Genomic DNA, 27,465 nt, shown 5'->3' with positions numbered 1-27,465 from the left:
GCTGCTCCCCCAGCCCCTTCCTGCCCTCCCCCTCCCAGCTCACAGGCCTGGGCACTGACGGGGGTGGGGCAGGCGGGCGATGCCCCTTAGACGTCCCCATGGGAGCAGGGCTGGGGGCTGGTCAGTGCTGGGAGGGGTCAGTCTGTGCCGCGGGGTCACTGCCAGGGACAGAGATTCCCTGCGGCTGCGCTGGGAGGGGGCAGATTGTCAGGGGAGCCGCGTTTGTGCCCCCAGGGTTGGGACCGGGACTGAAATAAGGGTGGAGGGGCCGGGAGAAGGTGCGGGTGAAAGTGAAGAGATGGGACCTGTCAGTCACATTGTAAAATGAGACCTCGCCCGCCTCGTAGTCCAGGAAAACCCCCACCCGGCCGGGCCTGGCGCTCACGGGGAGGGGGGTCGGGGGGCAGGTGAGGGCCGAGTATTCCCCATCCCTCAGCCACACGGCCCAGTATCCATCCTCAGGTGACAGTCTCACCTTCCCCTTCCTGCGCACAGATCCCCTGCACACCCCCAGGTACCACTCACTCGTGTCTCCCACCTCCACCTCCCAGTAACACCTCCCGCCCGTGAGCCGCTCCGCGCCCAGCACACAGGGACAAGGATCAAATCTCTCAGCATTGTGGGGCAGGTCCTGGCGGGCATCTCCGCATCTCACACGTTTCCGATCCTCAGACAGGACGAGTTGGGGATGAGCCGTGTCTGGATCCAGAGTGACGTCCACTGGGGAGAGTCACAGAGTCAGTGCGGGGGCAGGGCTGGTCCCTGGGGTCAGAGGGAAATGAACCTGCGCCCCAGTGATCGCTCTGGGGGGTGTTGTCTGAGGGGCGTCAGGGCCCCTCTGCCTGGGAGGAGACGCTGAGGGGGGAGGGGGGAGAAGGTGTCAGGGAGGGCGGGGGAGGGGCCAGGCTCACAGCTGGAGAGGAGAGAGAAGGGGCAGGTGATGGGGAGGTGTGAAGGGGGAGGGGCAGGTGAGGGGGGAGGGGCGCAATGAGGGCAATGGGGGGCAGAGGAGCAGACCCCATAAGCCCTGGGAGGGATGAAGGGGGGTACCGGGGGCTGCAGAGGGTGACGGAAGGGGCAGCAAGGGGCGGGGCTGAGGGCTGTGAGGCGATGGGGAGCTCCCATGGGGCAGGGGACCAAGGGGAGGGACGGGTGCTGGGTGGGGGGCTGAGGGGTGGGGCAGGTGCCAGCACCATGGGGGGCAGGGAATGGGCAGCCCCAGGGCACAGAGTGAGGCAGGCACCCGGGGGCCGAGGGACCGGCCGGGGCAGGGCAGCCCCAGTGGGGGAGGAAGGAAGGAGGAGGGGGGTGCCGGGGGCAGCAGGGGGGAGGGGAGGAGCAGGGGGTGGGGGCAGAACAGGGCGATGGGAGGGGCAGCGCTGGGGCAATTAAGGGGCAGGAGTGGGGGCAGCTCCAGGCCCACAGACAGGAGTGAGGGGCTGGGCTGGGGCGGTGGCCCAGGGACAAGGGGAGGGCAGGAGTCGAGCTGGCCTCTGGGGCACAGAGCAGGAGGGGGAGGGGCGACACCCCAGCACACAGGAGGTGAACAGGGGCAGGGGGAGGAGGCGGCTCCAGGGGAAAGGAGGGGGCAGGGGAAGGAGACAAAGGGGGTGAGCAGGGAGGCAGGTACCAGGGGAAGGGGGAAGAGAGGGGGAGATCTCAGGACACAATAGGGCAGTGAGGGGAGGGGCGGGTGCCAGGAATAGGGAGGTGTGGGGGAGGGGGAGTGAGCAGGAGGGATGGGGGGTGGGGCAGAGGGTCATCTGCAAGGAGGGCAGAGGGGGGAGGGACATGGGCACCAGGGGGCAGAGATGGGGGAGGGAAGGGCCCACGTCGGGGACACAAAAGGGACAAGGGACGAGACACGGGGCAGACAGAGGGAAGGGCCGGCACCAGGGGGCAGAAGGGACAATGGCTGAGAGGGGGCTCAGGGGGCAGAGGAGCGGTGAACAGAGGGGCTGGCACCAAGGGACCAGAGGGGAGGGGGTGCAGGTGTCAGGGAGGCAGGAGATGAGGGGAGGGTATGGGGAGAACTAAAGGTCAGGGAGCAGAAGGGGGGGTGAGGGGAGGGGCAGGCAGCAGTGGTGGGGGGTGGGAAGAGGAATAGGATGGCACGGGGGGCAGAGGAGCTGTGGTCTCTGTGGGGGGAGGGGGAGAGGAAAGGCAGTTCTGGGGGGCAGAGGGGGAGGGGAGCTGTGGTCTCTGTGGGGGGAGGGGGAGAGGGAGAGGGAGGAGGCAGTTCTGGGGGCAGAGGGGAGCTGTAGTCTCTGTGGGGGGAGGGGGAGAGGGAGGAGGCAGTTCTGGGGGCAGAGGGGAGCTGTAGTCTCTGTGGGGGGAGGGGGAGAGGGAGGAGGCAGTTCTGGGGGGCAGAGGGGAGCTGGGGTCTCTCCGGGGGGAAGCGGAGATTGGGGAGGCGGTTCTGGGGGGCAGAGGGGGAGGGGAGCTGTGGTCTCTGTGGGGGGAGGGGAAGGGGGAGGAGGCGGTTCTGGGGGGCAGAGGGGAGCTGTGGTCTCTGTGGGGGGAGGGGGAGGGGGAGGAGGCAGTTCAGGGGGCAGAGGGGGAGGGGGAAGAGGCAGTTCTGGGGGGCAGAGGGCAGCTGTGGTCTCTGTGGGGGGAGGGGGAGAGGGAGGAGGCGGTTCTGGGGGGCAGAGGGGGAGGGAGAGAGGGAGGAGGGAGTTCGGGGGGGCAGACGGGAGCTGTGGTCTCTGTGGAGGGAGGGGGAGAGGGAGGAGGCAGTTCAGAGGGGAGCTGTGGTCTCTGTGGGGGGAGGGGGAGAGGAAGGAGGCGGTTCTGGGGGGCAGAGGGGGAGGGGGAGGGGGAAGAGGCAGTTCTGGGGGGCAGAGGGCAGCTGTGGTCTCTGTGGGGGGAGGGGAAGAGGGAGGAGGCGGTTCTGGGCGACGGGGGCGAGAGGCACAAGGCTGGGGGTGCAGTCGGGGGCGAGCAGAAGGGCCGGCAGCAGTGGCAGACTCTGGCTGTGGGGTTCAGGCCCCAGCACTAACAGCCCTGCAGGGATGGGGCTCCAGCTGCTCATTCCCAGCCCCTCCCCACACGCTTTGCTGACCCCCACCCCAGGCGCCAGCGCCCAGCCGGAGCTGCAGCTCCCCCCACCCCCCCAGTGCCCGAGTGTCACATGGGCGCCGAGACTCTCTGCCACGGGCCGCACACAAACCCTGGTGGGAAACCAGGAGCCTTGGCCCCAGCCGGACACTGGCGACCCGCCCCCAGCCCGGCGCGGTGCGGAGCTGAGCGGCCCCCGGGGCTCTGCCACGGCCACGGCAGCAGCGGCTGGGAGCCCCCGGCCCTTCTCCATCGCCAGGCCCAGGGCGGCTCCCCCTCTGCAGACAGACGGGGGGAGGCGGGTCCCTGCAGAGCCGGGGTCACTGCTGAGAGCCCCAGGAAAGCTGCCCTGGGCTCCGGTCAGTGGCGCTCACACGGCGGCGGAGACCCTGGTGGAAGCCCTGGGTGACTCCCAGCTCGGTGGGGACGGGGCTCAGCGGGTTCAGCTCCACGCAGGGCAGGAACCGACGGGAGCTGGACTGAGCTCAGGCGCTGGCAGAGGGAAATACGGGAGTCTGGGCCCAGCCTGGGACCCGGCTCACCCACTAACTCCTGGCCCCTCCCTCCAGCAGGGCAGAGGGGTCGGGGCACAGGGAGGAGGCGGCTCTTTGCCCTGGGGCTGGGCTGGGCTCATGGGGCAGCTCTCAGCCCCTCCCTGGGGTGCCCCCTGCGGGTCTGGTTTTGCTCCTCCTCCCCCACTGGGGGTATCCCCTCCCCCACCAGCTCTGCCGTCTCCCAGGTGTGGGGCCCTGGGCGTGGGGCCAGGAGGGGCTGCAGGGAGGGAGCTGGAGTCACCCACACAGGGTGAACGTCAGTTACCTGCAAATCCTCGGGCTCGTCCGAGTCCTGCAACGACCGGCAGAGGGAGAGGTGAGAATTCCCACCGCAGAGCCCCCGGAGCAGGGCCGTACACGGCCCCTCCCCGCAGCACCCGGCTCTGCGCCGCCCCCCAACAGAGCAGTTCTGCAGCCTGCGACTCCCCTCGGCCGGTCTGTCCCCCGTTCCCCGGCCGGGCCCCGGGCAGATCCCGGCACACGCCCCAGCCCAGCCCCGGGATCCTCACCTCTCTCTGCAGCCAGCGACTCTGCAAGGAAAGAGAAAAACCCGTCACTGGCCTGGGTCAGGGCCCCTGGGGCTGGAAGTCACAGCTCTGTCCCACACGGCGAGAGGGGCCTGGGACTCAGGACAAGGGACCAGCTCCTCAGAGGCGTTTCGGCTCCCAGCCGCGCACAGAGCCCTCGTGTATCCTCAGCTTGGGCCCGAAGGACGAATGACCCGTCCAGTCCAAGGCTGGGCCCCAGACCCATAGGACAGCCGTCTCTTCCGCCAGCCCTGCTCTGTGTGACTGGGCTGGTGCTGTGTAGTGCAGGGCCCTCGGCCTGGGGCTGGATGTCGCCCTGTTTGCAGCAATTCGCTCTCATTTGCCCCTCTCAGCGGTGCCCAGAAGAACTCCAGTGTCACTGCCCCCCGGCCGGCGCAGGCGGGATGGAGGGAGAGTCTCTCCTGGCGCAGCAGGAGGGGGCGGCCACAGGGGAGGCACCTTCCCTCCACACCCCTGTTCTCGGCCATCCCTGTCTGTACGGGACACCTGCCTTTCTGCTCCGAGCAGCATCCCTGGGCTCACAGCCCCAGCCCTCCCCAGGAGGGGTCACTGGGGTTTCTCCGGGACTCCAGCCTGACCGTCCCACGCGCGCTGGGCTGCGTTTCTCTGGAGGCCGATGTGACCAGGTTTAACCCACCTGCACAAATCCCCCCAGAAAGTCAATTCCCAGCTCCCTCGCTGGGCACCTCCCCCCAGCACGGACCCACTCACAGCCCAGCCACGCGGCCCCACATTCGCCCCCAGCTCCCAGCCCACAATTCCAGGCCCAGTTCCAGACCCGGAGCATCGAGCCGCAAGTCAGAGTGAGTGAAATACACAAGAGTTGTGAGCGACCGATGGAGCCGAGAGCATCAGCCCCGGCACGCGCCTGTCTGGGGACAGAGCGGGAGGCGACCGGGCGCACACATATGGGATTAGCAATTCTCTCCTCAGCTCCCTCTCTCCACGCCAGCTCTGCTCCGAGCAGCTTGGGGAGCTGGGACACCAGGGGCTCTGATCGCAGCTCTGATCCACGGGGAGCTCTCAGCCACTGACGTGAACCCAAACGAAGGAACTGCCACTTCCTGCCGTCCCCGATTGCCATGGGGGAGCCTCTGCCCCTGCCCAGACCCAGGGGGAAAGAAACCCCCAGCAGCAGCGCCCCTCACCCAGGAATCCCGTCACGGCCTCCTGCAGACGGGGCTCCCCAGCGAAATCCCGGATTCTCTGCTCCAGCTCAGGGCACTTGGGCGCCGGACGGGGAGATGTCGCCTTCTCGGCCCTGCAGAGACACCAGTGGGGTTGTTCCTCCTCCTCCTCGGCCCTCAGCTCCTGCCCCCAACGCCGGACAGGGCAGCGGGTGGGGGCTGGGCACAGGCAGAGCTAAGGGGGCCGGGACCTCTGCTGCCCGGGGAATTTAGTGCCTGCACCACCTGCCGGGGCCCAGCCTGGGGCTTGACCCTCAGAGAGAAAATCCAGTGCAGGCAGGGCCAGCCCCAGCCCCAGTTCCCCTCACACCTGGCTGGGCCACTCAGCTCTTCCCACAGGCCCCTCACCTGGGACAGGCTTTGGGCCATGACAGAGCTGGGGCCACGTCCTAGCTGGGCCCTCGGGGTGACAGGCCCCAGCCCCATTTCTGATTTCCTGAGCCAGCCAGGCCCCAGGGAGGGTTCCCAGCCTAGAGCCCTGGGGCAGCTCCCTCCCCAGGGTGGGTCACACACCCACGGTGGCAGCAGCCCCAGGGCTACAGGGAAGGAGGGGGAGGGACCCAGAGGGGGAGACAGTCCCTGGTGGGGGGCTGGGCCTCAGCCTGGTTTCTGAGCCTCGTCCCAGCATGACGGGGGTGGGGGCAGATGGAGCCAGACTTACCTGTTCACAGAGCTTCTGACACCCTAGAGGGGATGGGGAGACAGAGCAGAGAGTCAGTGCCCACGGCCCAGCCTGGCCCTGCCCCACACAGCTCACGCTGCTCCCACGGCCTCAGCCCCACAGGCGGCTCCCCAGGGAGTGGGGGCGCTAAGGGGCTGTGCCGGGGTGAGCAGAGCCCTGTCACACCAGCTGCTCTGCAGCGCGGCCGGGCCTCTGCACTGAGCCCTGGGCTTGGAGCTGGGACATGTCACCTGCTTCCCCCCGGCCCCCGCAGCCCCAACTCCCGTCTCTCCGCAGCCCTGAGCCCCCAGCCCTGCAGCCACCCTGGGCCGCGGTCACTGCGCTGAGTTCCCCCAGGAGCCCCAGGGGCCGTCCCCTCCCGGCACTGGGCGCGTCCAGCACCGTCTCACCTGCAGCAATTCCAGCGCTGGCTGCTAACACATCCCCTCCAGCTCCGTGATCAGGGCGCTGAGCTGGGAAATTTCCTCCCCTAGCCGGGTGGCATTTTCCTCCTCCCTCCGCCCCATCTCCGGGGCCAGCTCTCCCAGCCGGGCCAGCAGGAGGCGCTCTCGCTCACCCAGGAACTCCCACGCCACCAGCTGCCTCTCCACGGCGGTCTGCCACTGGGGTGCGCAGAGGGGCCGGGCGGCCACGGGGAGAGAAGGACATGGGACAGGGGCTGTTCTGCGCTGCACAGGGCTTTTCATTCAGCCCAAACCGGCCACTGGCCTCATTGGAGGGTCCGATACTCCAGCCCTGGGCCCAGCCCAGAGCTCCCCCTGTCTCAGCCCCACTCGGCCACAGCTGAGCACCTCCAGCAGCGTCACCAGCCTCTCCACCGGCCCCCAGAGCTTGAGCGGCAGAGCCAGAGGCTGCTCCCACCCCCTGCGCTGCCCTCACTGTCTCCAGTGGGAATTTCCATTAGGGGCCTGAGCAGTCTGACTCTGACTACTGACTGCCGGGGGTCACTCCTGATTTACACCAGGGGGCTGGGAGCAGGGGCTGCTCCACACTGGTTACTGGGACACTGAGCTCGCTCCCTGAATCGGCCCTGGAAACACTTTAACCTTTGAGTGTCGCAGACGCCAACCAGTGCAGACACCCCCTGGTGCTGTCACTGCCCCTGTGCAAAGCACCCGGGCAGGGCCGTGCACCTACCCACAGCCTCTCGCTCTCCTCGGCCCAGGCGGATTTCAGGCCCACGAGCTCCTTTCTCTGCTCCCGCAGGCGCTGCAGGTGGCTCAGGAGTTGCTCCTGCAAACACAGACAGTGGCTCTGGGGCTGGTTTGGGGCCATTGGTTTGTGTCCAGCGAAAACAGTGTCACGGAGCAGAGTGGGGCTGGGGGGCAGCTTCCCATTTTCCAGCCCCCTGAGAAGAGACCCCAGCTCCAGGGTATCCCCCCCGCAGCACTGCTGGGCCTGGCCCAGTTTCACTCAAGCACCAGGGGCTGCAGGTGGCTGGGTCCTATTGTCAGACAAGTCTGTGGCTCCACCCCAGGGCCAGTGAGACCCACGCAGGAGGCACTGTCATTACAGAGAAGCTGCCCCTGTGACACCCAGCCCAGCAGGGACCCGTTCCCTACCCTCTACTCCTGGGCAGCCTCCTCCACGGGCACCACCATGGCTATGTCTACACGTGCCCCAAACTTCGAAATGGCCATGCAAATGGCCATTTCGAAGTTTACTAATGAAGCGCTGAAATGCATATTCAGCGCTTCATTAGCATGCGGGCGGCAGCCGCACTTCGAAATTGACGCTCCTTGACGCCGCGCGTCGCGTCCAGACGGGGCTCCTTTTCGAAAGGGCCCTGCCTACTTCGAAGTCCCCTTATTCCCATGAGCTCATTGGAATAAGGGGACTTCGAAGTAGGCGGCGTCCTTTCGAAAAGGAGCCCCGTTTGGACGCGCCGCGCGGCGGCAAGGAGCATCAATCTCGAAGCGCGGCTGCCGCCCGCATGCTAATGAAGCGCTGAATATGCATTTCAGTGCTTCATTAGTAAACTTCGAAATGGCCATTTGCATGGCCATTTCGAAGTTTGGGGCATGTGTAGACACAGCTCATGTGAGCGCGGTGAGTCCTGGACCTGTCGCACACCACGCAGATGGGGCTTTGATCCTCCTGGCAGAAGAGTTTCAGAGCCTCCTGGTGCCTCTCACACACTCGCTGCCCCTCGGGCTCCGGTCCCGCCGGGGCCCGCAGGCGTTTCACTGACTCCACCAGGTTCCCCAGCTGCCGGTTGGGCTGCAGGTTTCTCTGCCGGGTGGTTTCTCTGCACTGGGGGCAGGAGAAGTTGGGCTCCGACTCCCCCCAGCACTGGCTGATACAGGCCCGGCAGAAGCTGTGTCCGCACTCAATCGACACCGGCTCTGTGAAATACTCCAGGCAGACGGGACAAGTCGCTTCTTCCCGGAAGCTCCTGGCCAGGTCCCCGCAGCCATGGCCCCGGCGCACGCGGGCAGCAGCCGCTGCAGTTCAGTGTCACACCCGGAGCGTGTTTGGCCGCAGCTCGGGGGCTTCTCCTCCTGCTGCTCCCGCCAGGCCCTGTGCGGAGCGGTGGGAATAGAATAACCCCCAGCCCCGGGGCCAGGGCGAGCGAAGGGTTAACTCCGGCCCCTCCCCCCGGCCACGGGCAGAGTCTGGGCCGGGCTGGGGCAGTGGCGGCTCCTCGCGGCCCCAGCAGGTCCCGGCTCGGGGCTGTGGCCGGTGGGGGGGGCGGGAAGGGCGGACGGGGTCGGGGCCGGACCTGGTGCCGCTGCTGCCCCCGGGGCACGTGGGGGGAGGGGCAGCGCCGGGCTCTGCTCACACCCACCGCCCCGCGGGGTCGGGAACAAACCCCCCGGCCCCGGCCCCGCCCCCCGGGAGAGGCGGGAACCAGACACTGAGCTCCGCCCCCGGCCTCGGGCTCCAGCGCCGCGCGGGGCCCGGGGCGCACCCGCTGGGAGGGGGGAAGGGTGTTTGTCTCCCCTCTCACCACAGCCCCTCGCGCGCCCCCCGCCCGGCGAGTCCGTCGGCAGCGCCTCGGGCGGTCAATGACCCCTTCCAGCCCATCCCCCACCCAGCGCGAGCCCGGCCCGGCCCGGGGCCCAACCTACCCCCCACACCCCCAGCGCTGCGGCAGCGCCTCACCACAACCAGCGTCCTGTGCTGCAGCCCAGTCCCGCGCGCCTTCGAATTGCCCCGCCCCGCTCCCCCATTGGCCGTCAACCTGGCTCCACGATCCGCCATTGGTCGTGAAGAGAACCAATCCCCTTCCGGCTTTAACCAGTTGACTCTACCTTTCCTGCCATTGGTCGCCTGCTCTGATCCCGTCTCTGTCATGGAGTGTCAATCCAGGCAATCCTCACGCCCATTGGCTACAGCGAGCCAATCCCGTTTTCTCATTGGCCAAAAGACCCTAACCTGTCTCTCTATTGGCCATAAAACACAAGAGTCCGCCTCTTTCTCAGTTGCTGCTCAGTTCCTGGACGAGCCCCTTTTGCTGGCGCCGCGAGCCCAGGCTCGGGACAGGTTGCGGGGCGGGGCTGTGAGAGCTCTGGGTGGGACACAGGCTGTGGGCGGGGCCGGGCTCAGGACAGGTTTTGGGGGGTGGGAGCTCCGGGACTCCTGTGATTTCTAGTCATTTCTTTTCCCAGCTCGGCGCTTGTGTGGGGCTTGTCCGGCCGCGGCGTTGCCGGGATTTCCGTGTGTGCGATTCCCGCCCGGCCCCCGGGTCGGCTCCGCTTGTGGGCCCAGTTTGTGCTGTTGAATAGAAGACAACAAGCACAGCACTGGGGCACCTCACAGGCTAACAGACAATTTGGAGCATGAGCTTTGGTGGGCAAAGACCCGCTTCGGCAGATGCATGAGTGGGGGGTGGGGGGTTCAGAGGAGGATTTAAAGGGGGGTCCCAGTTAAAGGGGGTGCCAGAGCTGACAAGGTCTATTCAGTCAGGGTGGAAATGACCCATTAGCGGAAGGATGCTTGTCAGCTCTGCCCCTTCCTTGTACTGGGCCCCCCTTTAAATCCTCCTCTGAATCTTCCCCTACTCATGCATCTGACGAAGCGGGTCTTTGCCACGAACGCTCCTGCCCCACAATGTGTGTCAGTCTGTGGCTCCCCAGCGCTGCCTGTTGCTCTCGAGGACACAGACTGACCCGCTACCGCGCTGAGAGCTGAACAGAAGGAAAATGAAATGGACCCACGTGCCCGCTCCTGTTGTACACAGGGAGCGTGGGCAGGAGGCGGGCTCTTCTGGGAAACGGCCAATGGCGGGGCAGGCTGGGCCGTGCAGGCCCATGACGGATCGGGATTGGCTTGTCTGGCAGCCAATGGCACAAGGAAGCCAATCTGGACGAGCGGACTGTTTCGGAGCGGGCTGGGCGCCGGCCGACCTATACCTGAGCAGGATTGGTTGGACAGGCGGCCTATGGCGGAGCGGGATTGGCCGGACTGGCGGTTTATGGCAGAGCGGGATTGGCTGGACTAGCGGCCAATAGCAGGACAGCGCCCCGGGGGCACCAGACGGCGCCGGGCGGGGGAGTCGCTCCTGTCCCAGTTCCTGCCCTGCAACATCTGCGTGTGACGCGCGGGGGCACAAAACGGAGCAGTTGTTCTACTCCAGCAGCGCCGGGTGCAACCCCAGCGCTCGTCTCATTCCCATTTCACCGGGTTTTACACGCACCCGCCCGGCGTGTCTGAGAAATGGGATTATCCACGTGGGTTCTTCACTCCCGTCCCCAGGAGCGTTTGCCTGGTCTGTGCAGCACCACCCGCCCATTTCCCGGCGTCGCGCGTGGGTGTCGCGTCCCGGTTTGGAAAACGTGGCTGCTCTGTGTCACTGCGGGCGTGTTCGGGAAATGAGGCAGAAGAGTTCGTAGCAATAAACAGCTGGGAGTGACCCACCCAGTGTCTCTGTGCTCCTCATTGTTTGCTTATAATGTGGACACAAGGTTTGGTTGGGGGAGGAGAGGGTGAGAGTGGCCACCTGCCAGCTGGGTTTGGTATGTGGGGGTCAGGTTGGGCAGGGAATAGAGAAGGATGAGTAGAGACAAGAAAGCAACAAGGGATGGGTGGGGGTGTGAGAGAGAGAGGTGCCTCCCCGCCCGCTCTGGGCAGCTCCCAGCCGGCCCTGGGTAGCCGACCAGAAGGCGAGACCCCACCCCGCCAAAGGGGTCCGAGGACCCGGCCAGACCGAGCCGCCATCCCGCCTGCGATGTTAGGCGAGATGAAGAGAACAAAAGTGAATGGAAGAATTTGAGTTAGGGGACGTTAGGGGAAACAAACTTACTATGTTTATTAAGTATAACTATCAATAAAACTTATGTTCATTTATATTGTATTATACTATACTATATTAACTAGACTTTAACCTTTTATACGATACCCCTCTATACAAATACACATTAATTAAAGAGAGCAGGTAAATGGAAATGGATGTTTAGATTCTCAGGCTACCGCGGCTGGTGCCCGCAGTTCCCGGTGGTGACCAGCCTATCTCTGAAGGGAGTCAGGGTGGGGGTGCTACTTCCCACCCGGTACTGCGATAGCTTGCGGATCCAAACAATAGGAGTAGGATAGGGTATATGTTAATTAGCTATACTAATTATCTATCCTAATACTAACAGTACTAACATACTTAACATCACCTTGGTATTTACATTTATGTTACATGGGAAAGTCTGGCCTGGGCCTTAAGGCCCGGCCTCTACACAGTTAAATGAAAGGTGACACGTCGGTAGTCTTTATCTAGAGTTAGTGGTCAAGTCCAGTAATCATATTTAAGTGAACGGTCAAGTCCGGTGTTTATAACATCTAGTAATGAAGTGGTCGGTGGTCAGATAGGTTAGTTAGAACGGCGGAGGTGGTATTACCGCAGATGAGATGGTCCAGGTAGGCACTGCCAGGCGATGACGTGGCCGTAGCAGCGGCATCGATGAGATGACGTTGCAGGGCCTCCGGTTTCCTCACCGGGTACGCAGTACCCGCGGCAGAAGCCACGGGCCAGTTCGCCACCCGGTGAGTACGCCTGAAGGCCCACTTGCCGCTCCTAGATGCGAGCGCGGTGCTGGGGCTTGGGGAGGCGCTTGAACAACGGCTGACAGTGATTTCAGCTCTAGGCGGTGCCCCCTAAAGGGCAGCTGCCTCAGTGATTTCAGCTCCTCTTTGCTCTCTTCCCGAGCTGGCCTAAGGGTCAGCAGACGTTGCCATGGCAACCGATGCTCCCCTGTGCAGCAGCAGCGATTATGATAGCTAGCTCCCAGGGCCACAGAATGGTGGGTGGCTCCTGAATTTATAGAGCAGTCTCATGAATATGTATGACATGATTATCATACGAGAGTTCTGTACCTGTGGTTTTCAACCAGGTCCTCCAGGCCATGGAAGTTACTAGAAACTCCCCACCTGCGCCCAATCAGAGGCCGGGATTTTGAACCTGGCGCATGAGGTGTTTGAGTTCAGGTTACCGGGGAAACCAACTGACACAGAGTGACCGTTGCAGGGGGCTGCTAAACGGCAGCCTCTGTATCTTTAGATTCTGCCTGTACCTGCATTGATGTTTAATGGCCAAAGGCTTGTTCCCCCTGGCCCACAGGGACGATAATGCCCAAGGGATAAAAATCCCTGACACAGACCATTGTTGATCGGGAGTTTTCGCTCTACGACCCTCAGGAGCACCTCGTAAATGGAGGATTTTATCCCTATCAGTGGTACCTAATGGAGGGAACTGCAGTTTGGGATTGTCCCAGGTATAAAGATTCCTTTTGTCTCGAAACTTGCAAGTAATTTCCCCATTTATGTGAGTGTACATAAAAACAGCTGGACGGCCCTTAGCGGGTACCGGAATTCCTGGAGTCTGACCTGTCCCCAGCATTGATTTTCTCCCTGTGAGGCACCGAATGGAAGTTCTCCTGGCTCATAGGGTGTGAGGCAGTGAACCAAATTTCACCTGGCTCACAAGATCTCTCCCTGCAAGGCACCGAACCGAAGCTCACCTGGTTACAGAGTGTGAGGCACTGGACGAAAGCCCCCCTGGCTCACGGGGAGGAGGGGGGATGTTCCCAGCACCCGCTGCAGCCCAGCAGGACGCCTGGCGGGAGTTAAGTCTGCCCGGGCTTAAGGATATCATTAATGGTTAGTCTTACTTCAGAACAGAAACAGAGGGAGGCAACAAAGCTTCCCACAGATCCATGTGTCGAAAGAGAGTCGTGGCACCACGCCAGCTTTTAGTGTCTGAACACAGAGGGCCCAGCGCATGGCTGCCTCACTAGAGACACCGGTGTGCCCTTTGGGAACAGAGACATACAACACAGGCCTAATAGAGAAAGACAGACACAGACACACACAGAACGTTAGCTGCTCCACAAAGGTGGAACCCGTAGCTCCCCCTTACCCTGACGGCCGCCGGCACTCCAGTCCCAAGCCCCTGCGGGGAGATTTTGTAACAGGTATCCCCCTTACCTTTTATTGAGCGCTCTTCAGAGGCTTGGAGGTCGGGTGCTGGCCCCCTTGTCCGGGCAAGTGGTGCGTTGGGATCTCGGTGGAACCTCCAGATTGCTGAAGCACAAGACGTCTCTGTGTAGGTGGCGAACGTTCAGCTTTACTGAACTCAATAAGGCAACAGATGAGCCAAACTGGACAGGAGTAAAACCAGGCCCAGCAAGGCTGCTTGGTGCAGCGAACTCTGGTATTTTATCCCCTCACGCAAACAACGCCCAGTGTCAGAGGCAGTTAGAGCAGCGTAAATCACTTTCCAAAGAGAAACTGGTATCAGCAAAGAGAAACAGGTACCGGGGAGCTGGACCCCCAACTCCAAACAGCCCATTATCGCATTCCATAGAGCGCATCCTCCCGCCGTTCCCAAACAGGTCAAGGAAAGGACCGGCTCCTGTGCGCGCGGGAGGAAGGGCTGTGAAATGGCGTCTATACAAGATGGCTTCCGCAATCAGTTACAGCTACTTTGGTTTTTGGTCTACCCCCGCCCCCCGCCCCTGCACCCAGGCTGCCAGCAAGGATGGAGAGTCCTCTCCAGCTGGCACCCTCCAACACGCCACATGGCCTGGGCTAGTGTTTGGGGCAAGTGCGCTGCCCAAGGGCACCGTGCCCCTCGGGGTCGCCCCAGTCGGATGCAAAGGAAGGACAGACGTCAGTACGTTTGGAACTGAGGTGACTGTAAGGAGATGCGGAAATCAGGTTTGACGAATCCTCCCTGCTACCCGCCTTAGGGGCTCCACTCCGCACTTGCTGGCTGAGTTTGCTCCCGTAGCCTTTGGCTCTCCCGATCCTGCCCACAAGGCGGTGGGGAAGGTTCTCACAGGGGTATCTGCCCCGGGGGGACATAAGGAGTCAGGGCCCCTTGGACGCCGGTGACCAAATGGTGGTTCAGACGCCATTTGGATTAGCCCAATGGGGAGACCCAAGTATCCCAGACCCTCATCTCCTGCAGAATGAGGGGGCAGAAGCTGCCTAGTCAACACATCCACCATCACATTCGGGGGGTCCACACTGCCCGCCTGGTGCCTGTGGGCTGCTGGCGCTGCCGCTGCTGTGGGCTCACGGACGACCATGTGAGCAAGAAGAGATAACACACAGCAAATGGCAGGGCGGGTCAGGCCGGCTTGATCATCCACACCACCACTCGCTCCCGTCGCTGAGCTCCCCGCCCTGCCTGCAGCACCCCCTCGCCCAGCCTGCTCCCAACACCCCCCTGCCCATAGACCCCTAACTCCCCCGGTAAGTTAAGGACTTACTGCTGCTGCAGCCTGGAAGCGCTGCCACCTCCTCCACCAGAGCCACCAGTACCTCCAGCTGCACACGGCAAAGCGGCTCCTGCTGTGTGTCAGGGCAGGTGTGGCTGTCTGCTGCAAAGCAGCTCCGGCCGCGTGGCAGGACGCCCACAGCCCTGCAGCCAGGCACCTCCAGTCACGCGCCACAGCTTCCCCTGCACCCTTTGGCCCACTCCCAACATTTCCTTGGCCCACAGCTGACCCCCTGCACCCTCCAGCCCAGCCTGCTCCCAGCACCCACCCCACCTGGCTCCCCAAAAATCCCCAGCCTGCCACCCCCCCCACCAGGTACTGCTGGAACCTCCTCCACAGGAGCCCCCAACTAGCAAGTGGAATTTTAATGAAAAGAGCAGAAATGCCCCATGGTGAACATAAAAGCTCAGCAGCTGAAAGGTGATTTTCAGAACAAGCCAGGACCACCCAGCGCCTTTAATCCCTCTCCTGGTTTTGCTCGGGGGCAGCCCCACAGACAGGGGTGGCAAAGAAGGCAGGTGCTCCAGGGCCCGGCATTTTGGTGGTGGCAGAGGTAGCAGTGGCTGGAGTTCTGGGCCCCTTTTCAGAGATGTGCACTAAGGAGAACGCACACATTGGCGAACAAAAGGAAGCAGCAAGGCAGAGCCCAGCGTGGGGAGAGCTCAGTGGTTTGAGCATCGGCCTGCTACAACCAGAGTTGTGAACCCAGTTCTTGAGGGGCCATTTGGAGACGTGGGGCAAATAACTTAAAAAAAGCCCGTCAGGGATTGTTAGGGACTGGACTCAGCGACATCCTGAGGTCCCTTCTGGCTCTGCGAGATGTGCAGCTCCATAGATTGTAGTCTAGGACCTTAAAAAACTAACATCTCTTTCTGCAGAAGCGTTGGCGGATGAAAACCAGTGTGTCAGCTGCATGGAGTAGAAACAAAGAAACTCAAGAGGGAGGTCGTTGGACTGCGACACCCGGAGGACTTAAAAAAACCAACAGTGAAATCCTCTCTCACCCAATCTAGGCGTCTGCTGCCACAGGATGGCGTGAGAGCCACAGGTGTAACTGGCTTCAAAGAAGGGCTCAGTAGCTCATTGAGGAGGATAGGAGCAGCGATGGCTATTAGCCAAGCTGGCCAGGACACAACCTCTTGCTCTGGCTGTCCCTAAACCCCCACCAGCCAGAAGCTTGGACTGCAGGGAACGGGTAGCAGGAAGTTGCCCTGTTCTCTTCATTCCCTGTGACCCCGGGTGGCTGTTTGAATGAGAGCTGAGGTCAGTTTCTGGCTCAGCACCAGGCTTCCTGTGTGACTGTGGCACCGCTCTCACTTCACTCTGTGCTGCTCTTCAGCTTCTTTCAATATGAAGCAGCTGAACAAGGGCGAGTGCAGAATCCCGCACTTCCCTGGGGTTCGTCCAGCCCATCACCACTGGCTGGGGACCGCCTGGCTAAGGGAGAGGGCTGCAGAAAAGGCCCTGGGGATCACAACGGCTGAGAGCTGCATGTGCAGCAAGAAGGCTCAGGGCGTGTGGGATGACGCTGGGCGGGGCACTGCCAGCGGAGCCAGGGAAGGGATTATTTCTTCATTCCGCACCAGCCAGGGCACAGCTGGAGCTCTGCATCCGGTCACCCTAGTGCTCAAATTCACAGCACGAGAATATCTGCATCTGATTGTCAGACACACCCAGCAAGTGGCACTAACACTCACCCCTCGTTTAACAGGTGCTTCACTTACCAGTACTCACTAACATGAGGGGGACACACTTACCACTGTTCACTGTGTGAGTGGACTTCCCCACCCATACGAGCCAGCCCCCGGGTCCCTGGCTGGGGCTGGGGAGCCCCACAGCCTGGGGGTGGAGCTGATTGCTTGGGCGAAAACTCACTGGTTCCTGGCAGGAGCTGCTGTTAGGGCCCCGGGCTGGGGAGCAGTGGAGTGGGTGGGCCTGCATCCCCCTCCCCCACCCTGAGAGAAGTAGCCCCTCCCCTCTCCCAGCCCACACTGCTTTGGTTGTGTGTCTGTTACCGCACCTGTGCCAGGGCAAACCACCGGTGCACTGGCTGTTCTGCTCAGCCCTGCTAAAAGGCAGCTGGGCCTTGCTGACTGCTCAGGGCAGGGCTCCTACGCTGTGTTGCTCGGTTTAGGGGACTCCCCCAGGCAGCGACCACGTCAGCACATCTGCACGTCAGCCGACATTGACAACAGTGAGTGTTGCCAAAGCAAAGAGAGGAAGGAACAGAGCAATGATCACTGCCGCTGCCGTGCCCGGGGCGCAAAGGCGACGACAAACACTGCACAGACAGAGGCAGAGGAACCAGCAACGTTTGCTCATCTCATTTGTACAGGAAGTTTTGCATCGTTTTACTTGCCCAGGTGCCTTTTTAATTCCATCTGTTCCCATGGGGATCAGCTCTAGAGTCTCTGAGGGAATGTCTGTCTGTCTGTCTGGGTCTGGGCTTGTCCATTGGTCGAGAACTCCTAAATGGTAAGAACCAGGACCACCCACTCTGGTCTGCAGCTTTCTCTTCTTGTAACTTAGAGCCAGGCTGGGGTGTGGGTGTGCCAGGGAATGGATGGGCTGCACCGGGATGGCTTCTCAGGGGCCACACAGAAAAGAGACGACCACCACATGAGAAAGGGGTTGGCTGGGGATAACCCCTCTCCCCCACCCAGGACTATCCCAGCCATGAGCATCCCACCCCCAGGTGCCCTTGGGGACAGCTGCAGCTCCCTCCCCCCTAAGTTCATACAGGGACATGGTTGGCTGTTCCCCCACATCAGGGAGCGAGGAGAAAGTGCACATTTGCTGCATTCCTCTCTGGCTGGGCAGTGCAGAGGACCAATGACCCTGACCCTGGCCCTGCCCCAGGCGAGGGACATACACCGCTCCCCGAGTGTACCTGCTGGAGCTGCAGCAGCCAAGCAGAGGTGCTTCTCACCTGGGCCCAAAGCTGCTGCGGTGAAAGGGGGCTTGGACAATGGTTTCTCCCCAGAGTCCCCATGCACTGACCCCTCTTCTCCAGACACACCCAAGAGCAACAACTCAAGTGAAGCATTTTCAGTTTATTTAATTAGAAAGAGAGACACCAAAAATTAATCAAGTTCAGGTCCTGAACAAACTCCAGTGTGTCTAGTTCTTTTATAAAGGTTCATGGGTTAACATAGGGAACAAGTCGACTTTATTTTAGTTACTTGAATGGCTCCATAACACCACACCCTTGAGGAATGAGAAGCCGTGTGGTAGTTCATGGGGTTCTCACTGACTTTTTGCCCAGTGGCCTAGCTTCAAAAATAGCAAAAAAGAGAGAGTTACCAGATTTCTCTCCTGTGTGAATTCTCTGATGATCAATCACATCCAAGTAGCCATGGAAGGTTACGCACATGAGTGCAGTCTGTGGGTTATTCTCTTGTGTGAACTCTCTGATGATTGACAATGGGCGAGTGTTCCCGGACAGACAAAACAGCTGGAAGGTTCCTCTGATCTGTTAGATTTTAGTCGTGACAAAAGCTTTTCCCACAGTCAGATCAGCTGAAAGATTTCTCTCCAACATGGGTTCTCTGATGACGAACAAGACTGGAGCGCTGACAAAAGCTTTTCCCACACTTGGAGCAGGTGAAGGGTTTCACTCCTGTGTGGGTTCTCTGATGTACAACAAGGAGGGAATGCCAACTGAAGCTTTTCTTGCAGTAAGTGCAGTCAAAGGGTTTCTCTCCAGTGTGGGTTCTCTGATGACGAATAAGATTGGAGCGCTGACAAAAGCTTTTCCCACACTCAGAGCAGTTGAAGGCTCTCTCTCTTGTGTGGCTTCTCCTATGAGTAACAAGGCTTGACCTCTGTCTGAACCTTTTCCCACAGTCAGGGCAGCTATAAGGTCTCTCTCCTGTGTGGATTCTGTAGTGACTTCTAAGAGTTGAGTTGCATGAGAAGCATTTCCCACACTCAGAGCAGTGGAAGGGTCTCTCTCCAGTGTGGGTTCTCTGATGATCAATAAGACCTGAGCGCAGTTGGAAACTTCTCCCGCAGTCAGGGCAGCTATAAGGTCTCTCTCCCCTGTGGATTCTGCAATGACTTCTAAGACTTGAGGAGCATGAGAAGCTTTTCCCACACTCAGAGCAGTTGAAGGGTTTCTCTCCTGTGTGGCTTCTCCTATGCGTAACAAGGCTTGACCTATGTGTGAACCTTTTCCCACAGTCAGGGCAGCTATAGGGTGTCTCTCCTGTGTGGATTGTGCAATGACTTTTAAGTTTTGAAAGCCGCACGAAGCTTTTGCCACAGTCAGAGCAGCGAAAGGGTTTGTCCCCGGTGTGGGTTTTCTGATGATCAACCAGATATGAGCGTTGACTGAAGCTTTTCCCGCAGTCAGAGCAGAGAAAGGGTTTTCCCTGGGTGTGGATTCTCATATGTTTATCAAGGCCGGAAATGTCACTGAACCATCTCCCACACTCAGAGCAATTGAAGGGTTTATCCTCTCTGTGAATACTCTGATGTTTAATGAGGTTTTCACTCCTTCTGAAGCTTTTCCCACAGACAGTGCAGTGATAGGGTTTCTCTCCACTGTGAATTACCTGATGAGTGAGAAGGTGTGAGTTTCGCCGAAAGCTTTTCCCACACTCAGAGCAGTGGAAGGGTTTCTCTCCTGTGTGGGTTCTCCTGTGTGTAACAAGGTTTGACCTCTGTCTGAACGTTTTCCCACAGTCAGAGCACTTATAAGGTGTGTCTCCTGTGTGGATTCTGCAATGACTTTTAAGACTTGAGGAGCATGAGAAGCTTTTCCCATAGTCGGAGCAGTGGAAGGGTTTCTCTGCAGTGTGGGTTCTCTGATGATCAATAAGACCTGAGCACAGCTGGAAGCTTCTCCCGCAGTCAGGGCAGATATTGGGCTTCTCTCCTGTGCGGATGGTACAATGACTGTTAAGACTGAAGCTTTTCCCACAGGTTTTCTGTTGTTCGCTCTCTTTAGTGTTTTTAACACCTCTGCTTCCATGGCTGGAGTTATCCTGCCCCTCCCCTGCCTGGTTTCCCTGCTGCCTTTCTGGGCTACACTGACTCTCACAGGTCTCTCTGTGCTCAGGACTCTGAGAAACACGACCTTCAGAGCTTCCCAGGAACATCCCACAGGAGGCCACTTGCTCTGGTTCTTCCAGCTGAAGATTCTCCTCGTCATTCGTGAGCAGCATCACCTCACCTGCTGGGACACAGAGAGAACCAGACAGTGTCACTCTGAGCTGAGCTGAAAGGGAACAGAAAAGGGTGAACGCAGCCAACAGCTGATAGAAAGATTGAAATAACATGAGCTGAGTTGCTCCTCCGTCCTCACAACCCTTCCCCAGAGGAGGGACTCCAGCCCTGCCCCCTCCCTCTGGCTAAGGCTGATGACAGGCTGAAGGGTCATTCAGTCTGGATGAAAAGGCCCAAGTGACATCTAGGAGGACACAGAAATCGGTTTCTGAGTCTCTTGAGCTCACTGCTCACCTGTGTGGGGGTCGCTGACGATCTCCCCTTTCCCAGCGCCCTGGAGATCTGGGACCCCCAGCGCCTCCCCTCGCTCCACCCAGGAGATCACATCAGCTTTGGGAGCTGGAAATCCTGCTTGGGGAGCAATTAACCAAGTGCTGATCTTGTTCAGGAAGGTCCAGGCCATTACTTCTTCCAGCCCCAGGATCTGAGCCGCCCACCCAGAGAGGCTCCTTCCCTACCTGGCACAGGCCGGGCTCTGGATGGTACAAGATCCCATGTCACACTCACCTGGGGTACAGGTGCCTCACCCCTGCCTCGGGAATGGCCCAGCTCATTGCTGGGGGAGCCCAGTGCTCTGCTGCACTCTCTAGGGTACAACTCAGCCTCCCTCTTGACCTGTTCCACCCTCACCATCCCAGGGCAGGACAGGACCACTCAGCTCAAACAAGTCACTCGATTTGGTGTTGTTTTTGTGGATAAAACTAACACAGCTATGCCCAAGGCCTGGCACCAGGCAGGCCCCGAATTTAGCCACGTGGAGCGGGAACCCATCAAACCCATGAAAAAACCTGCACAGATACAGACACCATCTTCCTCGCCAAGTGCAAATGGATGGACGTCCCACCCAACGGGCTGAAGGTGAAACACTCACTGCAACCGACACACTGCAGGGACTGTGTCGAGAGATTGGTCACACACTCCCAGAGACCTGAGGAACCACCTGTTCAGCTTCCTGTGCAGCAAACAGGGAAACATCACAAGGAGGTCTCAAGTCTGGAGCCTCTTCTAAAAAACAGCCTCCCACACAAACGCCCAGGTGGCTGGACTTTACTGAAAGGAGACAGGAGAGTCACAACCCCCACTGCTCTTCTCTACAGGACTGTAAACTCTCTCACCTCTGACTTGTCGCATGGGGCCACAGTAGTGGTACCCGTAACTCACCCGGCAACATTGTCAATCTATCCAACCACACACACAGCCTGGCAGAGGAGTCTGTCCTATCTCGGGGACTCTCTTTGTGCCCCACCACCCCCACAAACATGACACAGTTCTGTGGGGATCTGGAACCTCACCCCAATTTTGCCAGGAATACTTTCCAGAAGCACTTTCAACAAGACTCTGAACAGCCCTGCAGGCACCGTCACACCTAGAGTAGAAGAAGAAGAATTCTGCATGGAATCCTTCCTGGCAATCAAAACGACAGACTGGATCTATACCTAGAGCGCTTCCGCTTCTGTGCGCAGGCAGAAATTGTGGCAAAGCGACATCGCTTGTCCCAGGACCTCAGCCGTGCGGAATGCAATGTCACCCACAGCCTCAGAAACAGCTCTGGCGTTGTCATCCAAGAGGCTGACAAAGGAGCTGCTGTTGTCATCATGAATAGGTCAGACCATGAAAAGGAGACTCCCAGGCAGCTCTCCAATACCACCTTCTACAGGCTACTGTCCTCTGATCCCACTGAGCAGCACACACAGAAACTGCACCGTCTGCTCAAGACACTCCTGACAAAAGCGCAGGAACAGATCTGCACAGACACACCCCCAGAGCCCCAAGACCCGTAAATCTAGAGATTCTGGAGGCACCATCAGCTCAGACATTGGCACTCTCATTGCAGCCTTGTCCAGCTGTGGGGACTCTCGACTCAAACCGTATGTTACCAGCACTCCAAGCTATCTCTGAAACACCACCGACTTCCTCAGGAAACTGCTATGCACTGGTGATCTTCCTGAAAACACCATCCTGGTCACCATGGATGTCGAGGTCTCTTACACAAAAAAGCCACGTGAAGATGGACTTCAAGCTGTTCGGAACAGTTTCCCTGATGATGCCACAGCACAAGTGGTGGTGGAGCTTTGTGACTTTGTCCTCACTCACAAGTACTTCAGATTTGAGGACAGTTTATAAGTTCAAATCCACGGCACTGCAATGGGCACCCGCGTGGCCCCACACTGTGCCAACATGTTTATGGCTGACCTGGAACAACTTCCTCAGGTCTCCACCCCTGGCGCCCTCCTCCACTTGAGCAACATTGACGACATCATCATCTGGACCCATGAGAAAGAGGCTCTTCAAGAGTTCACTGTGATTTCAACAGTTTCCACACCACCATCAACCTCAGCCTGGAACGATCCACACAAGAGATCCACTTCCTGGACACTCCTGTGCACATAAGTGATGGTCAGATAAACACAACCCTATACCAGAAACCCCAGGACCGCTATGCGACCTCCATGCCTCCAGCTTCCATCCCGGGCACACCACACGATCCACTGTTTACAGCCAAGCACTAAAGGTACAACCACGTTTGCTCCAATCCCTCAGACAGAGACAAACACCTTCAAGACCTTTACCAGGCTCTCCCGAAACTACAATACCCACCTTAAGAAGTGAAGAAACAGATTGACAGAGCCAGACGTGTACCCAGAAGCCACCTGCTACAAGACAGGCCCAGCAAAGAAAACAACAGAACACCACTGGCCATCAGCTGCAGCCCCCAACTAAAGCCTCTCCAATGCACCATCTGTGACCTACAACCCATCCTGGACAATGATCCTTCACTCTCACAGACCTTGGGAGGCAGGGCCTGTCCTCGCCTACAGCCAGCCCACCAACCTGAAACAAATCCTCACCAGCAACTATAGACCACAACACTGTAAATCACAAACCACACCGTTCCACAAACCTCCGTGCCATCTCTACCCACCAATGACACCACCACACCTGCTTAACCCAGGGTTAACCCGGGTTTAACCCAGGGTTGTGAGTTCAATCCTTGACGAGGCCATTGAGCAACTGGGGCAAATAGATGTCAGGGACGGTGCTTGGTCCTGCGAAGAGGGCAGGGGACTGGACTAGATGACCTCCTGAGGTCCCTTCCAGATCTAGGAGATGTGTATCTCCACTTATATTCTAATTTTATATTAACCAGCAGAGCTTATTCGCCTGCACATCTAAACTGGACAGTCTCCTTATAAAAGGATAAATGGATGCAAATCAGATATCAGGAACAGTAACATACAAAACCTCCTGGGATGCTCAGGAGCAGATTTAAAAGTAGCCATCCTGCAACGCAAAAATGTCAAAAGCAGACCTCAAAGAGCAACTGCAGAGCTGCAGTTCATTTGCAAATGTGACCCCATCTATTTAGGATTGAACACAGACCAGCAATGGCTGGCCAAGTAGAAAAGCAGTTTCTCTGCTCTGGCTGTTCACACCGCCACATCAGCTGCTGGAAATGGGCCACATGCTCCATGACTGAATTGCTCTCATTGGCTCCAGCCTTCTTCTTGAGTGGGACTCCCTCCTTTTCTTGTGCCTGTTTATTTCTACTGGTCTCTGGAATTTCCATGTCGTGCATCTGGTGAATTGGGCCTTTGCCCACAAAAGCTGATGCTCCAGAAAATCTGTTAGTCTACAAGGTGCCAGAGGACTTCTCTGTGTTTCTGCAGGACTCAAAACGTGAGCTCTGTGAGGGCTGGCAGGGCCAAAACCGAGGCCCCAGGCAGGGCTCAGACTGCAGCTGCCACAGGGCAGATCACTGGAACTTGGAGAGGAAGGCTCTGGCAGAGCTCTGGCTCCCCAAGGGCTCTGTCCACAAAGCTCCTGGCTGGGGCCTGGTTCCTCCGGCTCTTTGGCTCTGATGAGCTACTTGAACCAGCAGGAGGCAGAGGAAGTTGTCTGAGCAGCGAGGCGAGTCCCAGGTCGGCTGCTTCAGATTCTGCCCAGGCTCCTGCTCTGCGACCCCTGCCTGCCTGCGGCTGGGTGGGCCCTAGCAGCAACTCACAAGAGCTGCTGCTCCTGCAGCCAGCCATGGCGGTGTTTGGCTGTGCTGCTCTCTGCGGGATGTGGCTGTTGTTGCAGCTGGGGTCCCCCTCAACTGCCTCAGTTCTACTCTGCCAGCAGCAGCTTCTCTGTGTGGTTTACCACTTTCCTCCTGCATCACCGGCTTGTTGCTGATTCACTTTCCAGCCGCATGCGGCGTGTTTCCCTCGGTGCGCGAAGGAGACTGGCAGAAGTGCGGCTGGAGGGTGTTAGTTACAGCCCCCGTCTCCGCCTCCCCCACAACCTCCTCCTGAGCTTCTAGCTGCACTTTTGCCTTCACAGTTTTCCTACTCACTGCCCAGGTTTGGCCCCACCAGATGTCACATGACCTAGCTGGGCACCTCACAACCATCTTCAAAACCCCCAATATCAATGCACGCGGAGGACGCTGGATGACGGGTGTTATGAGACCTACGGGGAGTGACATTGCATCCAAACTGGGGCACACGTTACTCATAACCGGTTTGTCCTGTGTCTGGTACCCACCAGTCACTCCCGAGAAAGCAATCTACTGTACATGGGAGAGCTGGTGCGTCTGTCTGGGAGTTTGTGTTTGATTGTTCAAGAACTTCCCCTAAATGGTAGGTGCTAGCAGCGGTGCAGTACGCTGTTCCCAGGGGTGCCCTGCAGGCATGAAGAGCAGCCGGCCCCAGCCCCACAGCTCTGGTACCCGCCGTTCCTGCCTGGGCCGCTCCACTCACACGTCCAGACAAGGCAGATGGTGGGAAGCACATGGAGACCTGGGCTGTGGGAAGAGCAGCACCACTGCCGTGTCCCTCAACCTGCTTCCCCTGGGAGGGGCCGTGGAGGGAACAGTCTCTCACAGGGGAGTCAGTAATTCCTGAGGCTGATACTCCTGACACTGGGGACAGGGGCAGGGAGGGACCCTGAACCGAACCAAACCCAACCCAGCAGCTGTGGAGCCCACACAGCCTCTGACATCCCCGGGGACAGGGCTCCTCACCCAGCCAGCGCACGGTCTGGTAATTCTCCTGCATCACCTCCCTGTAGAGGGCTCTCTGCCCCGGGGCCAGCAGCCCCCATTCCTCCTGGGAGAAACACACAGACACCTCCTCCAAGGTCACCGGCTCTGCCGCCACCGCCATGTCCTCGCTCTGTCTCTTCAGGTCTGGGGCTGCTCTGGAGCCAGACGTGGGTGCTCTGCACCTGGTAGGGGAAAAGGGCAATGGAGACATATCAGACGGGGTTGGAAGCTGCTCTGTGCCCCCGGCTCCCCACACTCGCTCCCTGGGGCACACGTGCTGCACACGCACATTCGGAGAAACGCTCGAGTCTCACAGAACCGCCTCACACAAGTCAGATCCCAAATCCGTCCTCGTTTCTCTCCAGACACGGCCTGAGCTCCAGCACTGCTGCGCACTGGAGTGTCCCCCACGGACACGTCACATGGTTAGTGACACACCACGGGGACAAGCCCGGAGGAAGGGAGCAGCTGAAGGGACAATGAGGATCACTGAACTGCACCGCGGGGGAGCACAGGCACCGTGCGACGAGCGCCCGGCCCCACTGGGGAACCGGGAGGGGGTGGACACAAGCCCACCCAGAGCTCTCGGATCCCCTGTGGGGGGGGGGGTGCAATGGACTCAGGACCCCAAATCACTGAGGGGGACAAGGGAGAAGAAAACCAGGGGGGTGCAGAGGCCCTGGGGCGAAAACAAGGGAGCTGGGGGAGAACCGAGCACAGAGCCACCAGCACCCACTGGTCCCTGCGGGGTGCAGAGCCCGCGGGCGCCGCCCAGAGACTCCGCCTGGAGGGGCGAGTGGAGCCAGGAGCGAAAACCGGCCCCGAGTCACAATCCCCCGGCCGCCTCCGCTCCCCTTCCCTCCCCTCCCCGGGCGCCCCGGAGCCGGGCGGGGGCGAGTGCGGGGCGCTGGGGCGGCGCCTCTTTGCTCCCCGCGGGGCCCAGCGCCGCGAGCCGCCCGCAGCACGAGACGAACCAGGCGCCGCTGCCGGGGGGGGGGGGGGGCTCGCGGCTCCCCGGGGGGGGGGGGGCCGCACGGGCGGCAGGACGAGGCGGAGGGGCCGGAGAACGGGGCGGCCCGGCCGGGACCAGGGGGAGGCCCCGCACGGAGCGTCCGAGACACAAACGGGGGGGGGCGGAGTCATTTCCCGGCCGAGCCCCCCCTCACCCGGCGGCGGCTCCCTGTGGGGGGGCGGGGCTCAGGGGACTCCGGGCGGCGGCAGCGCGGTACCCAGCGGAGCGGCCGCAGGAAACTGGCTCCTCGGAAGTGACGTCCCAGGAGAAGCAGAAGGGGGCAGGGGAAGTGATGACAGGGAGAGGCGGGACCTCATGCGGGGAATAGAGACAAGAGAGATGAGCGACAGGCTGGAACTGACTGGGAAAGGGGAAGTGACGCAAGGGGGAGGCGGGAGTTGACGAGAGAGGGGAAGTGACGAAAGGGGGAGGCGGTGGCGGTGGCGGACTGCGGGTGGGGCGTAGAGACGTCTCCCACTCACAGGCTGTGCGGGAAACACTCGGCACCAGGCGGCTGCCCTTGTCCTGGCTCTGCGCCTGCGCAGCGGGAGACGGCTCAGTAGCTGTGTCTACACGTGCACACTACTTCGAAATAGCGCCGTCACGGCTACGTCTACACGTGAAGCCTATATCGAAGTAGCCTATTTCGATGTGGCGACATCGAAGTAGCCTATTTCGATGAATAACGTCTACACGTCCTCCAGGGCTGGCAACGTCGATGTTCAACATCGACGTTGCGCAGCACCACATCGAAATAGGCGCAGCGAGGGAACGTCTACACGCCACAGTAGCACACATGGAAATAAGGGTGCCAGGCACAGCTGCAGACAGGGTCACAGGGCGGACTCAACAGCATTAAAATTAAATTAAAATTAAAATAAGGGGATTTCCACATCTGGACCAGCTGCGCAGCGCGAGCCGCTGCAATTTCCAAGTGCTGCCCCCCCCCCGCCGCATTCTAAAGAGAGTCTCAGTAGTAATCTTCAAAATGGCTATTTGCATGGACATTTTGAAGTTTTCGGCTAGTGTAGACACAGCCACTTTGTTTGATGTGACTCTTGATTTCTCCCCTTCGTACGGCTCTTCTGGTGTGCCCACTTTGATTCCGATTTTTCTGATTTGTCAACGTTGATGACTACTTTTGGTTGTCTGTGCCTTAAATATTGAGTCTTATGGTCTGAAGATGTAGATCTATTCCAGAAAAGCTCACCCCTTAATAAATTATTTTGTTAGCCTTTAAAATGCTCATAGACTGCTCTTTTTTTTGCAGAGAAAAGAATCCGTGTGTTTGTAAGAGGCAGGTCTGCTCTAGGTCAGCAGGCCTCCAGGGCTGGTGAAAGCAGAGGGCTGCAAGTCCCCTTCATCAGCACTCCCATGATAAAAATTGTTCCAGCCCCCCTGGCCAGACCTGGTTTGGTTAACCATTAAGAACAGATTGAAACTTTTTGATTGTGCAGGT

The 27,465-nt window shown here is 59.7% G+C and overlaps 3 protein-coding genes and 1 long non-coding RNA gene across 4 annotated transcripts in view; 1 reads left to right on the top strand and 3 right to left on the bottom strand.

Annotated features, from left to right (window-relative positions):
• Positions 1 to 27,465, top strand: part of LOC142024882 (E3 ubiquitin-protein ligase TRIM11-like) — a 151,801-nt gene that overhangs the window by 63,032 nt on the left and 61,304 nt on the right. The gene's annotated exons all lie outside the window — the stretch shown is intronic.
• Positions 122 to 22,242, bottom strand: LOC142024579 (E3 ubiquitin-protein ligase TRIM39-like). The gene is made up of 9 exons (XM_075016710.1): positions 22,162 to 22,242; positions 19,916 to 19,918; positions 18,990 to 19,295; positions 10,384 to 10,468; positions 8,062 to 8,472; positions 7,598 to 7,631; positions 7,166 to 7,376; positions 5,308 to 5,329; positions 122 to 720 (listed from the first exon to the last, which is right to left on the bottom strand). Exons 1-9 carry the CDS (start codon positions 22,240 to 22,242, stop codon positions 122 to 124), a joined length of 1,752 nt encoding a protein of 583 aa, XP_074872811.1.
• Positions 5,355 to 6,533, bottom strand: LOC142025004 (uncharacterized). Its single transcript, XR_012648568.1, has 3 exons — positions 6,418 to 6,533; positions 6,008 to 6,030; positions 5,355 to 5,420 (listed from the first exon to the last, which is right to left on the bottom strand). It is a non-coding gene; the product is annotated as an uncharacterized LOC142025004 (long non-coding RNA).
• LOC142024255 (uncharacterized) lies at positions 17,857 to 26,137 on the bottom strand. The gene is made up of 4 exons (XM_075016076.1): positions 26,030 to 26,137; positions 24,974 to 25,271; positions 20,203 to 20,316; positions 17,857 to 19,918 (listed from the first exon to the last, which is right to left on the bottom strand). Exons 1-4 carry the CDS (start codon positions 26,135 to 26,137, stop codon positions 18,255 to 18,257), a joined length of 2,184 nt encoding a protein of 727 aa, XP_074872177.1. The 3' UTR covers positions 17,857 to 18,254.

Source organism: Carettochelys insculpta, chromosome 22 (assembly GCF_033958435.1).
Source record: "Carettochelys insculpta isolate YL-2023 chromosome 22, ASM3395843v1, whole genome shotgun sequence".
Classification (NCBI taxonomy): Eukaryota; Metazoa; Chordata; order Testudines; family Carettochelyidae; genus Carettochelys; species Carettochelys insculpta.
The sequence above is the reverse complement of the archived record's forward strand: the minus strand, read 5'-3'. Positions and strand labels throughout refer to the sequence as shown.